The sequence below is a fragment of the Dendrobium catenatum genome, unplaced genomic scaffold (genome assembly GCF_001605985.2).
Source record: "Dendrobium catenatum unplaced genomic scaffold, ASM160598v2 fragScaff_scaffold_292, whole genome shotgun sequence".
Taxonomy (NCBI): Eukaryota; Viridiplantae; Streptophyta; class Magnoliopsida; order Asparagales; family Orchidaceae; genus Dendrobium; species Dendrobium catenatum.
The window spans coordinates 669,042-683,628 of NW_021318754.1; the positions used below are offsets into that span (position 1 = coordinate 669,042).

Sequence of the window (14,587 nt, forward strand, 5' to 3'; positions counted from 1 at the left end):
GAGTTTGCTAGAGAAGGTATTGCAGCTTAAAGTAGAAAGAGGATCAAGGTTGTGATGTGGGAACATCTTTACACTCTCTGTTTATGATGCAGGAATAATATATCCAAGACCTGCTATCCATCACTTTATGCTTTTATCTCCACTTCTTATATAACCGAATATAGTACTATAGTACATTAGGCAGTTAGCCATTTGATTGGCTTCTTTTAGCTAGTTTACCGTCCCATATAGGGACTGGAGATGGACTTGGCAGTTCAGTTTTTTACATACACAAATTATACTACCAAAAGGTTTACTTACTGTTCTATTGCTCTTGTTCCTGTGTTTCCTTGTTTTGCTTGCTTCCACAGCAGGTTGGAGACCATTGAGATGGTTAAAGAAGCTCTCATGGTAGAAGGCAACCCTGGAACAAACCCTTTAGGTAAGTTCATCTTTCAGTGAGGATCATCGTGATGATCCCGTCCAAGCTCTGGAGGAGTATGCCTACATTTTTGCTTGGACTACAACTAAGATGCCCAAGCTGGGCCTTGACATCATCTGTCACAAGCTGAATGTCAAAAAATGATGTCAGGACCATTAAATAGAAAATAAGAAAGATGACAACCATTTTGGCCAAGCCCATAAAGCAAGAAGTCTAGAATTCCAAGGCAATGAATTCATTTGGGAGATACAATAATTAAACTGGATCTCTAATGTAGTAGTGATGCAGTGTGCGAATTGGAAGTAGAGAATGTGTGTAGATTTCACCGACTTAAACTCTGCATTGCCCAAATGATGGATAACACCTCCCAACAATCAACTCACTGGTTACTCTGTAATTAAATTTCGGGTCATAAGCTTTCTTGATGCGTTATTCTTCTACCACCAAATAAAGATACACCCCAAAGACTGCAAGAAGGCATTATGTATCACTAGGGAAGGCTTATACTGTTACAAAATAATGTCGTTTAACTTGAAGGATAAAGGGACGACATGCCAACAAATAATGGATCGAGTCTTCAAGTATCAAATGGGAATGTCGAGATATTTGTACATAACATATTGAAAAGAGAAAATTGTCGGCGCAGTACAAAAAGGGTGGGAGAAGACAATAGCTTATCCACTATGTGAGTATAATGTTGATGGGCATTTAATTGAGATATCCAATTGCGGAAAAGATAGAGTGGTCATTTATAATCTCTACTCAGCAACTCCGACCCTACTTTTAGACCCCTTCGATTTAAGTCATCAATGATCATCGCATCAAGAACATACTCACAAAACCGAACTACTCTGGCAGGTAGTTCAAGTGGGTGGTCGAGCTAAACAAGTTCCAAACATACCACACTCGGTGAATGATCATCAAAGTTCAAACACTCGTCGACTTCCTTGCGGACTTTAATTGCTATGATGTGGAGAAAGAGGTGACAAGTGATGAGAATAAAGTGTGGACTCTATATGTGGATGGAGCATTAGGCAACCACGGAGTAGGAATAATTCTTATCTTAAAAAGCCAGACATAGATCATATGACGCCCCAAGATCTAAATGAAAAGGATTGTATCTTTTATATCTTCTTAGTTATTATCGGAGCTACTAATTATCCATTAATTTTTATAATTTCAGCTAAAGTCATTACAAATCAATTTCGTCAAAACATATTTCTATATTCATTCGTTCGAAATTCAATTTACAAGAGTAAAGATATCCTTCAATACATTTATCTTTCTTTCAACTCCTCACTAGAATGAAAAAAAATACATAAAATAATAAAACCTAAGAAATTTAGACTCGGATCAACCTCATAGCACTAAATCATTGCCCGGGTTTGGAAAATCATTAAATCCACATAATGAGCTATAGCACTCAGTTGGTAACTAAAACCTACAACTGCACTCAAAGCACGAAAAGAAAACAACATGCATGTAATAATCCAAATCATAACAACAACATTCAGTATGATCATAAATCAATGCAAAAATTTTAAATATGAAAATCATAAAGCATATAAATAGTGCACATATACTAAAATGGTAAATCTAAAAAATCATAAAATCATTCATGAAACAACATTGCATTCTATATTATCAAATTAGTAAGAGAATCGTATCAATAAGTAAAACAACATATCATATAAAATCTACCTATGCAGTTGGATTTCATCAGTAATATCATATCAGTAGTTTGAATCATATGAATATCTTAATCTTAAATACATCTAAATCTTAAAATCAATATCGTATCAATAACAGTGCATATATGTTGCCCAACCTCCTCCAACATAGGATCATGTTCACTTGACAGCTCCACTTGAGAACAACAACAACAACGACAACAACAAGCCTTCATCCCACTATGTAGAGTCAGCTACATGAATCTTTTTTCTCTATTGTGATATGTTAAGGGTCAAATTCTCATCTAAATCTAATAAAGAAAGGCTATTTCTAATATTTTCTAACCAAGTCTTTTTAGGTCTACCTCTACCTTTCTTAATATAAGTCAAATCTAATGCATCTACTTTCTAAACCGGGTCATCAGAAGGCCACCCTTTTATGTGACCAAACCATCTAAGGCGACTCTCTCTAATCTTATCTTATTTTCTAACCAAGTCTTTCACGAATGTTATTGGGAAGTTTCTCCAAATAATCTAATTTAGAAGTACGAAGCTACATAGATTGTCAATAATGATGATGCTTTTGAAGTGCTAAGCACAATGAGATGTATAAGCGTCCTTTTTGCTTAAATGCATACACCGAAGTGGTGCTTCTATGAACTTGAGTATTCATGACTTGCAAAAGTGTAGAGGATATCTCAATCGCCCATAGAATATGGTACTTTATTACTAGTTGGGTAGCAAATAATGTTATTAACTACAAATTAAAAAGTGCGAGTGCATGCAAATTTTTAAACTATTTAAATAGTCTTTCACGTATGTTACTTGGAAGTTTTTCCAAATAATCTAATGTAAAAGTCAGGAGCCACAATGACCCCAAGTAAAAAAAGCCAATTTATAAAACAAATGCAAAAGGTAGATTGACTAAGCAACCATCTTGAATTTCATTTTGTAATCTTTGGCATGATAAAAGCCAGGATAACTAAATTCTAGTTACTGATGTGAAAACCTTATAGGAAGGAAAACGTTACATGCAATTACTTTTTTCCTGATAAACTATCAAAGAGAAATACATAATAGACCAAGTCCAATAAAATGGGACTAAAAATGGAAGAAAAAAAATGTCAGACTTACTTATGAACTTATCAAAGTTAATGTAGATGTAGTGCCTTCGTATAAGAAATCACCCGGAAGACAACTGTTTCTGCAAATCCAGCAGACCAAAAGAGATGGAACAGTCAATGCGGCTATAAACTTGACCTGAAAATTTCTCCTCTAATCAATAAAAGAAAGAAAATGAAGCAGATCACTAAACCAAATTTATGAATAAAAGTCAATGACCTTGTAAAGCAGCGTGCATTGATTGTACCTATGGTCACTGTCGTTCAGCTTTATCCACAAGTCATGGCCCCAGGAAATCTCTGGCGAGAGAATGTGAAGTTCTCCTCCTGCACTTGGCCGTGTTTCTTCTGCTGGTTCTCAAAGGAGTCAAATAAAAGCGTAGAAGACCATTGTCAAGATTACGAGGAGAGGAGTACCGAACACTATTGCTTCGACTGAGCTTGAATTCTCTCATCTTCTGCAAGTCAGGCTTCTGACCCTTTCTATTAACATTTGCAGTAGAAATATCGCCATTCAAACTGCGATGTACACGACCGTCGCTCATAGGAGTCCCATTAAGGTGAACTTCAATACCTGGGTGAAAATTTTTTGAATTGTTATCCCTACGGTTGTCCCGCCAGGACTCTGACAGGGATCTCTCCAAAACATGACCATTTCTCTTTGCAAAATCCCTAAAAGGGCTGGTTATGCTCCAATCCCACACTCTGCTCCACTGATTTGACTTTTTTCTGCAAACATCTGAAACAGCAATATCTTGACAGGATTGCTCACCTTGCAACCCTTCATGAAGATCTCCAAAATTGCCATCGGTATGTAAAGAGTTATGATCAGCCAAAATCCCACTATTAGCATTACCAAGATCAGTTGCTACAGAAGATCTTTGAAGATCAGAAGTTGCAGCTTCATCAGGTAAAGTTCCCTTAGTCTTGCTTGAACTGTCTCGTTGTTCTTCAAGACAAGAAAATGAGCACGCCAATGCCTTGCTCATCATTGAACCATCCCATGAATGTCTAGGCTTTTCCAAATTAACCTTGCTTGGATCACGAGAATCCATCCGATTGCGAGAAGTCTGAAGGTTAGGGTTGTCCTCCAAATAAGTGCTTTCAATTCCAGTGCTCAAGCAACTCTCCTGAATCTGGCCTTTCTTGGAAGTGCTTATACTCCGCCATTTCAATCCTTTCATTGGAAGCTTTGAGTGTAACCAAAAAGATGTTCTACGATTCTTAAAACTTTCACCTCATAAGGGCTCAGATTTCTCACCATCAACACTAGTGGAGCTTGACGAACAAGCAAATCCAGAAGCTCGAGCTCTGTCATCCAAACCCTTTCTCTCTTGCTCAAAAAGGGCCTCAAGCTGAGCAATCTCCGAAGAATCACCATAGCCCACTTTGTGACTGGCTGAAGCATGTCCCATCTTCTCCAATTCCTTAAGATCGTCCAATTCAAAAAGAGACAACAAGGTCTTCCGCACCCTCACACCACAACTCTTCCTCTCTGAATCAGGAACCGACTCAGATATCTCAAAAATTTCATTTCTAACACCGCAAGAGGGGTTCCTGGTGCTTTCAACCGCAGCAACATTGGACAACCTCTCAACCAAGCAGGTTGAGCAGAAACCTGTGAAAATTTGAGATGGGTGCTTCACGCACCTAGCAAAGCTTCCAGTTTCCGTATCCATGTAAACAAAACCTTACATCTACCGTTCACGAGCAACGTAGTAACATACAATTTGCAGTCAAAAAAAAAAAAAAAAAAATTGAAACCACGGCCCAAAGGATCTTATAACTCACAAGAGATCAATTTATAAAAACAAATAATCTAGTTGCACGGGCGCTGCTTTGAGAATCTTATTTTCAGCAATTCGAGAAAAAAATCTATCCTAAATCTGGAAACCAATCAAGCTTCGAGAAAGAGAACCGAGCAGAAATGGCGAGCGAAGAAATACCCCGTACTCAGAGTGAAGAAGCACGAATGGCACCTGACAATCTACAAATATTCGTTTCCAGAATAATGCCTATGCTGAGCACTCACGAACCCTAGAAATTTCTCCGTAATCCCGTAAAGTGGGATTTGCTTGTCAATAACAGGAAAATCCCTAGTTAAATCTCTCGCCGCCTAGATTTTAGGGAGTCGGTGAAATAAACCTGATAAAGTCAAAAATCGCGAATGGAGACGTCGACCTAACACCAAGCTGCAGTTATTATTCTATGGAGAGAAATTTGACCGTTGAGTGGGAGAGATTACTATGTGCGCATGCTGAATGCGACTGAAGATGAATGAGGTATTAAGTCATATAATGTGTTATGCATTAGGTGATATGGCACCTACTCATTCGTTTTTGGACGCGTTCGACATCCTCATATAATAAATTTTCGTTGCGCGGAGGGCAAATATATATATTTTAGGTACATTACCAAGTAAGAAAAGTTTATACACACATCTAATATTATAAATGTCAAGTCGAGTTCGAGTTATACTTAACTCAAGCTCGCCTGCTTAAGCTCGAATCGTGGAAAGGATGCGTGCTCACAAGACATCTCATGAGGCGTAAGTTCCACCTTCCATGATTTCGCGTCCATGCTTCCTTCTTTTGAGATTCCTCCTTCCGCTTCTGCTTTTGCGCCCACAATTTTGCCTATCGCATTCTGCATTTGAGGTTTCGCCTTTGGCTCTTGATCCACTCAATAAGTTAACGAGTCAAGCAATGTTTCAATAGAACTCCAGCTTGATTATCCAACGAGCTCATAAATTTGCTTAAGCTTAAGCTCGAAACTCTATAAACTCGACTCGTAAGCTCATTATCGAGTCTAGCTCGAGCATGAAGAGATTACGGTTCTTGAGCTGAACCGATGTTCTTGGAAAGACCCGGGAAGAAGATGAAGGATATAAGGTAAAGTAATGAGAAACTTTATTTCAACCTCTTTGTCAGATATACAGACATCCTATATATAGACTTATTAGCTAGGTACTAGTGATGTGTTTATTACAAGTGTGCCATTTATGTGCAGCCTAATGTATATTTATTCTTTGTCTTCTAATAGAGCAGGCTTGTGAGTCGACCCTGCACATATGACCCCCCCCCCCCAAACTAAGGAGTTTGAAGTTACAGTTAGTTTGGTTCGGAGCTCTTGAAACCTTGGTGTAGACAAAGATTTGGTGAGAATGTCGGCAACTTGATCAACCGTGCTAATAGGAAGAAGACGGATGTTGTGATTGGTAATCTGATCTCGAACAAATCGTTGGTCAATCTCAATATGCTTTGTTCTTGCGTGAAAAACTGAGTTATTTGCAGGAGCAATAGTTGATGTATTATCACGGAATAGGTCGGTTGGTTGATCGGATGAAATGCCGAAATCTGTGAGAATTCTTTTAAGCCAAATAATATATGCCGTGAGGGCTTCTAGGGATCTATATTCGGACTCAGTAGATGATCGAGCCACCGTATGTTGCTTCTTCACCGTCCACGAAATGAGATTGTCGCCGAGAAAAGAACAGAATCCAGATGTAGATTTTCGTGAGATTGGATCTCCGGCCCAGTCGGCATCGAAAAAAGAACGAAGAACCAAGTTACTCTTTGTAATTGGTAGTCCGTAGTTAAGCGTACCTTTGATGTATCTCAACAGTCTTTTTAACAGGTGAGCATGCTGAGGAGCCGGATCATGCATGTGTTGTGATAGATGGTTGATGCTGAAAGCTATGTCCGGTCGAGTCAAAGTGAGGTATTGGAGTGCGCCAGTTATGCTTCTATAGGTACTTGGATCGGAAAGAGTCGAGTTGTCTCTGAAATCAGACGGTAATTTGGTACATGTCGGATTTGCTAGACCATTGCAGCTTAGCATATTTGCTTGTTGAAGTATAGACACGGCGTAGGTTTCTTGGGACAAGAAATATTGAGATTTCTGTTTGTTGATCTGTATGCCGAGGAAAGCATGAGCCTCACCGATATTTTTCATTGCAAATTTGAGTTTTAGTTTGTCCAGGAGTTCAGTTATGGCAGCGGGGTTGTCTCCGGTAAGAAGGATGTCGTCTATGTAAACCAATAGGTAGATAGTGGCTTGCTTTTGTTGACAAAGAAGCAACGACGGGTCTGATTTGCTGTGCTTGAAACCTAACGAAATAAGATAAGAAGTGAAAGTATTATACCAATTTCGCGGTGCTTGCTTCAGTCCGTAGATGGCTTTGTTTAGTTTACAAACATAGTGTGGGTGTGTGGAGTCTTCGAAACCTTTCGGTTGCGCCATGTACACCGTTTCCTGCAAGTTTCCGTGTAAGAAAGCATTTGCAACATCTAATTGTTGCACTGGCCAGTTATTATGTAGGGCGACTGTAAGCAAGATACGTATCGTGGGTAGTTTAGCGACAGGGCTAAACATCTCGTTGTAGTCTATGCCATGCTCCTAATGATTGCCTAAAGCAACCAGACGTGCTTTGTATCTTGCTATGGATCCGTCAGAATGATATTTGGTACGATAAGTCCATTTGCATCCTAGAATGGAAGCGTTATTTGGTTTTTCAATTAGCGTCCAGGTTCCATGTGTTTGTAATGCGAAAAATTTGGATGCCATAGCATGCCTCCAATGACTGTGTTTAATGGCCTCTATATACGATGTAGGATCTGCTTTTTGTTGAGCATTTGAAATGAGATGGAGAAGATTTAAACGATCTCTTTGCTTGAGAGAGCCTGTCTGTCTGCGTGTAGTTATAGGATGGCACGACGCTTTGGCTTTAGTAGTTGATTGAGAAGGAGTTTGAGACGAATTGATGATAGGTTCCTGGACGTTGTGTAGTGATGCTGGCACATTCTGTGCAGCTGGAGGCTGGATGGAGTCATTCCTAGTTGAAGGCATGTTGCTGTGAGATATGATCTTAGATGATGCCAGAGATGTGGGCAGAAGGGTGAACGTAGATGGCTGAGCCGTGGGAATAGGCGTAGATGGCGGCTTGTGCTGATCAGAAAACGGAAATGTGTGTTCGTCAAAAATTGTATGTCTAGACATAAAGATTTTATTAGAAGGAATATGTAAACATTTGTATCCTTTGTAATATTCAGAATAACCAAGAAAAACACAGTAATTAGCCTTGGGTTGAAGTTTATTGCGGAGAGGAGTTGGAGTAAGTGGAAAGCATGGACAACCAAAAATGCGAAGATGATTGTATTGGGGCTGTCTGTTAAAGAGTAGTTCAAAAGGCGATTTGTTGTCAATAGTAGCTGAGGGCAGACGGTTTATCAGATATACTGCGATTAAGGTAGCGTCCGGCCAGAATTTGGGAGGCACTGATGCTTGGAACAGCAGAGATCTAGTGGTCTCAATAATATGTCTATGTTTCCTTTCTGCTAAACCGTTTTGTTCTGGCGTGTACGGACAGTAGATGTGATGTTGAATGCCGTGTGCAGTGAGAAAGTTCTTGAGCGTGTGATTCATGTATTCGGATCCCCCATCAGTGCGAAGGCATTTCAGTGGATGCGATGTAAGTTTTTCAACATAAACTTTAAAAATAATTAATATGGATGGCACCTCAGACTTGTGTCGCATGGGAAAAATCCAGGTGAAACGACTAAAATCGTCAACAAACAGAATATAGTATTTGTAACCTTGAATCGAGTCCACCGGAGATGGACCCCAAACGTCAAAATGCACAATTTGAAGCGGACTAAGTGATATGTTACCAGATTTCTCAAATGGAAACTTATGTCTTTTTGCTAACGTACAAGCATCACAAAAATTAATAGTGGAAGCTATGTGTAAATGTCTGTTACATTGAGAAATGATACTAAGCACTTTATTGTGTGGATGCCCCAAACGAGCATGCCAAGATGGGAAGCCTTGAGAAGAAGCTGTTAGAGCGGAGTTCTTGAAGGCCGCCGGTGGTGTCTTAATGAAGTATAGTCCGTCATGGCATGGTCCTTGAAGAAGAACTCGCTGTGTCGGAATATCCTAAAAATAAATCCATTAGAATCAAATAGAATTGATATATTATTGTCTTTTGTTAGCTTAGAAATAGACAGTAGATTATACTTTAGTTCAGGTATATGTAAGATTTAATCAAGATTGAGCTTACAGCCTTTTGTTTTTAGCAAACCTGAACCAGAGTGTGCGATGAGGATAGACCTGCCATCGCCAATCGTTACGTTCTCAGATCCGTTGTATGGATTTGCAAGAGATAAGTTTTCCAATGAATTGGTGAGGTGCGACGAAGCCCCTGAATCAAGAAACCAATTTGTAGAGGGCGAATCTTGTGTAGCAGCTAATGCTCGGTTTCCAGAGCTCGGAGTATACTGCATATTTAGTCTGTGCCAGCAGTTTGCGGCATTGTGCCCCTTCTTATGGCATATTTGCAAGGTCGTCCCCGTGTCCGAGGATGAGCGGGTGGAGGGCGAAGCGTTGTTGACAAATCTACCTCGTGGTTTCTTGCCTCGTCCTCGAGACGAGTAGAGAGCAAGGTTTGGATATGCCGTTGCATTCAGTCGAGCCGAGTCGTGAGCGATATTTACCTCCTTGCTTAGCAACAACGGGTAGAGATTGTCCAGACTGATTGGAGTGATCATTGTTCGGATTGCTGTCTTGAAGGCTTGGTAGGATGGAGGTAACCCATTTAGTATGTATAGAATAACATATTCTGTGTCTACGACCGATCCGGCGGCGGCGATTTGATCAACGAGCGATTTGATTTCAGTGAGGTATTGAGTCATCGTCGACATTTTCATCGAGATGTTATGAAGTTCGTTTTTAAGTTGTATTACCTTTGATCTGTTCGTGGCTTGAAATCTTGTTTCAAGAGTCGTCCAAATCTTGGAGGTGGAATCAAGATGAATAATGTATGGTAGAACAGTCTGTGAGATCGTCGAGCACAATGCTGCCGCCAGATTTTGATCTGTGAGGAGCCAGTGGGTGTATTTGAGATTTGGAGCAATGGTGTTGTCTGGTTTCTTGCATTTTTCTTCAGGAATCAGCGTTAGAGGATCAAGAAATTTTTCAAATCCATTTGCGCGAAGAAGCTTGATGATCTGAGATCGCCACAGGGGATAATTCTCCGTAGAAAGTTGCGTTGGAACGATGTTCTTCATATTTGCCACGACAAATTTTAGCGACGAAGTGATGAGAGCTTCCTCGTGCATCGTCGTGTCTGGCTGTTCGCCAATGTGTGATGTCTCCGATCTCTCCATATTTATTGCGTGTGTATCCTTCACTCCCGCTCTGATACCATGAAGAGATTACGGTTCTTGAGCTGAACAGATGTTCTTGGAAAGACCCGGGAAGAAGATGAAGGATATAAGGTAAAGTACTGAGAAACTTTATTTCAACCACTTTGTCAGATATACAGACGTCCTATATATAGACTTATTAGCTAGGTACTAGTGATGTGTTTATTACAAGTGTGCCATTTATGTGCAGCCTAATGTATATTTATTCTTTGTCTTCTAATAGAGCAGGCTTGTGAGTCGACCCTGCACATATGACTTTAACCCAAACTCTATTGATTTATAGTCAAAACTCAAAATCAATAGACGAAGATTGAGCCGGATAGGGCAAATAAATTATATCAGAATAATATTAAGAAGGAAAATCTCAGTACTTGAGATCAACCTGGTAGGCTTCTGGTGGCCACGTGTCCATCCACGGAGGAATATTCTCCGGAGACGTTAAAAAGCCTGCCACTGTCGGGCAAGTGTGGTTGGTTAAATTGACATTACTTATATTAGGTTGCATTAATAATTTATTTATCAGGCTTCTCTTTTTCTCATTAATAAATGTAAAAAAAATTCAATTTAATAATTTTATTTTCAATAGATAGAGAATATAATAACATTGAAAGGGGACCATTTCTTATTTAACAATCAGTTCTTGTTTATTTGTGGAAACCTCAAAATATTTCAATATATTCATCAAATTAACATTCAAATATGTAAATTCAGAATAAAATTGTAAGGCGTATTTTCTTCTTATTTTTATTGTATTTTAATAATTTTAATTTTGCACGTTTAAATTTAAGAACTAAGAATTTTTTTTTTGAAGAAAATATTACTCTTATGCCTCGGAAAAATTCAGGAGATAATATCATATTGATTTCTATTTTAGCAAATGCATATTTGAATTGAACATATCGATAAGATGAATATATTAACACTACAAAATGATATGATCTGAGCATAAATCAAGCACTTGAAGTATATTTGTAATTTTTTATACTTAAATTGAAAGCCCAATTAAGGAAAATTTATTATGTGCGGATATCGGATGTTGTCGGGAGGTAAATTAGAGCACGCCACGTCGCCCATTTGATATGTACCCGATGTGTACCGAGTGACGTTGCCCGCTCTGATTTGCCTCCAGATGGTCTGGTATCCACACAGAATAATTTCTCCCAATTAAGGGGCAGAGTCATAAATATTTATAAGTGAAAGCACAAATTGATAATTTCTAAAATACTTTTATTTTTTTTACGTGGTTTTTTTTCTCTTATATATATATAGAAATTATAAAAAAAGTTTATAAATTTATTAATAATTGAAATTTAAAAAGTAAAAAAGCTTATGAGTAAATTACTTTGTGATCTATTGGATAAGGTTGTTTGACGGAGCCAAAAGTGTTATGTTCGATTTCCAATAGTTAATTTGCTTTGTTTTTAAATTTAAAATCAACTATTAGGTAGGTTTAAGGTGCCGTGTGATGAGTGTAATGGGTTATTTTGTAATTTTTAGCTTTTAAAATAAATTTTTATGTAATTAATAATTATTATGTTATGGGGTAATGGGGGCTAGTCCCGCCATTGCTCAACTCCTGGGTTCAAATAATATTCAAATATTGCATGTTTATAGTAAAATAAAGAAGCTTCTTATATGTCAAGTTAGGCTGAAATTATTACATGCGATCATCGAATGCCGTCCAGATGCGAATCATGATGCACGACGTCACCTTTGTCGTGTACAGGAATGATGTGACGTGTCTTGATTTATCTCTGAACGGTCCGATGACCGTACGTAATAATTTGTTCAATGATTATTTTTAATTTTATTAACCTGTTTTTAATAATTTTTTTTTTGATTAGATCCTATTTTTTCTCGTAATATTTATAGGAGCACATCTCTTTCAAAAAAATTGTCTTTTGAAAAAATCTTTAAACTTTAGTTTTTACAGAAAAATTTCGGCACTTTTCAAAAAGAGAAGTAGACAATTAATGAGCACACGAGGGGCACATAAGTCAATATCCTCCAGATTTGTTCAATCCGCGAAGATACGGGCAAGCAGCAGACGTGCGCGATTCAATCACGCAATCGGCAATGCTATATTTTTTTGTTTGAAGAATTAGGTGCAGAGCCAAATTCCATTAACTATAATATATAATTGCAAAAAATTAGAAGATAAAAACAACTCAAAATATACGAGAATATCTTAAGCATTTCAATTACAATAAAGGTTGATATATCATCAAAAAATTATCTTGATGGAGCATCAATTTATGGGCAATGCCATTCCAAAAATCTATAAATAAACCCCTCATTTTCTTTGAGAAGGGACCTCGGAAGCAAGAAGAAGAAGAGAAGAAACTCCTCGACCACCGCCACCGGAATTCTACCGGAGTTCTGTCCAAGCGACGCCGGAATTCTGCCCAAGCGACGCTAGAATTCTGTCTGATATTCAAGTGACATTAAAACTCTGCATGATTTCCAAGTGATGCTGTAATTCTAAATGACTATGAATTTAACTCGAATAAAATAACTTGTGTGTAACTATACTTCAATCCGGAAGTAAATCATTGTAATCTAATCATCTTAAATTCTAAGGACAAGTCAATCTCTTGTATCTCAAGCAAATACTAGTGGAACTTTTCAACTGGGCGTGATCCCGAGGTTTTTTCCCTTTTCAGGGTTTTTCACTTAAAAATCCGAGTGTATTTATTTCTCTCATATTTGTGCGCTAGATATATGTGCAACGCTGAGACGGAAATTTTATAACTTTTATCTCCGCGTACATTCTAGTCCGCAACAATTGTTAACATAGACTATATAGTATTATAATGTACTTGCTTTTGGCAAATAAATTAATTTTATAATATAATCAAAATGAAATATAAATATGGTATTATTTTAGCCTTTCAATTACAAATGTTTTTTTTGAATTTGAAATTAAATTAAAGTATTTATAGTGTGGAAATTTTTTGGTGATTAGTTGATTGTTAGAGGGACATAATGACTAGGGCTGCAAACAAGCTAAGCCGAGCCAAGTACTGAGTGTTCATGTTTGAGTTCATTTATTATCAGCTTGTTCAAGTTTGGCTCATGTTTAATTCGTGCTTCATTATTTGTGTTCATGTTTGGTTCGTTTAAATTAATGAGTGTTCATGTTCAATTCGTTTAGTTCATGTTCGACCCGAACCCGACCCGAAACCCGATTTTGACACTCCTACTTATAGTAAATAATTACATTGAACATGTTCGTGAATATATTTAGCAAATTTTTTTATTTAGCATATATTATAATATATTTTTTTTTTAAACGCACAGTATATGTGATATATTTACTCAATCATTATCAAAAAAATAGCTATCACAATTTACATATTTCTATCCACATTGGGATAATTTGAGTTTGATTTGCTGAGATTAAATAAATAATTTCGCTCTAAAAAAATTATAAATATTAAGAGCTAGTATATTTACAGTGGTAAAATAATATATTTTTTCATCTTAATAATGCACGAATATCTTACACACAAATAGACAATTGAAGAGAGACAACAAAGAAATACAATTTTTTAACTTGGAAACTCCAAAAAAGTAAAAAGCACGAGGCCTTGCTCGTGTGAGAAGATTCCATTATATTTGAATGTATTAAAAATGTTGACCCGTCCCTTAACTTAGAGATAGTGAAATTACAATAATTTGGAGAGTTGATCGAACTTCGTATGGATACCAGGGAGTTTGTAAAGACTGTGGAATGATGACATAGGTCAGAAGCTGTTGGTAGCGGTCGGGAGAAGGTCCAAAATAGTTTAAAAATCGGGCGAAAGTCCAATAGCGATTTGGCGAAGATCAGTGGTCGGGCGGAGGTTCGACAGTGGTCTTGCAACAATTGGTGGAGATCGACAGCCGGACGAAGGTATGATAAAGGTCGATGGTTGGGCAGAGGTTTAACGATGATCGTTGGTCTGGCAACTATTAGTGGCCCGATAAATGTCCTATAGTGATCTGTGGTTTGGTGATGGTCTGGCAACAATCAACGACTTGACGGAGGTTTAACGGTGGTCGACGGTCCAACGGTAGTCTGGCCGGTGTTGATGGCCAAGCAGATCTTTGACGTTAATCGGCGGACCGACGACAATCGAGTGAAGGCTTTGCGACGGTCGGAGGCCGGTGGAAGTCCGTTGGTGGTTG

The 14,587-nt window shown here is 38.1% G+C and overlaps 1 protein-coding gene across 1 annotated transcript; it reads right to left on the reverse strand.

Moving 5' to 3' along the window:
- Positions 1 to 3,493: 3,493 nt before the first annotated feature.
- LOC110105106 lies at positions 3,494 to 4,891 on the reverse strand. Its single transcript, XM_020834479.1, has 2 exons — positions 4,474 to 4,891; positions 3,494 to 4,389 (listed from the first exon to the last, which is right to left on the reverse strand). Exons 1-2 carry the CDS (start codon positions 4,889 to 4,891, stop codon positions 3,494 to 3,496), a joined length of 1,314 nt encoding a protein of 437 aa, XP_020690138.1.
- Between the last annotated feature and the right edge of the window lie 9,696 nt (positions 4,892 to 14,587).

Coding starts and splice junctions, on each gene's coding strand:
- LOC110105106 (XM_020834479.1), bottom strand. CDS start 4,891: ATGGATACGGAAACTGGAAGCTTTGCTAGGTGCGTGAAGCACCCATCT. Junction 4,390..4,473: donor AAGCTCCACTAGTGTTGATG/GTGAGAAATCTG, acceptor TTCCAATGAAAG/GATTGAAATGGCGGAGTATA.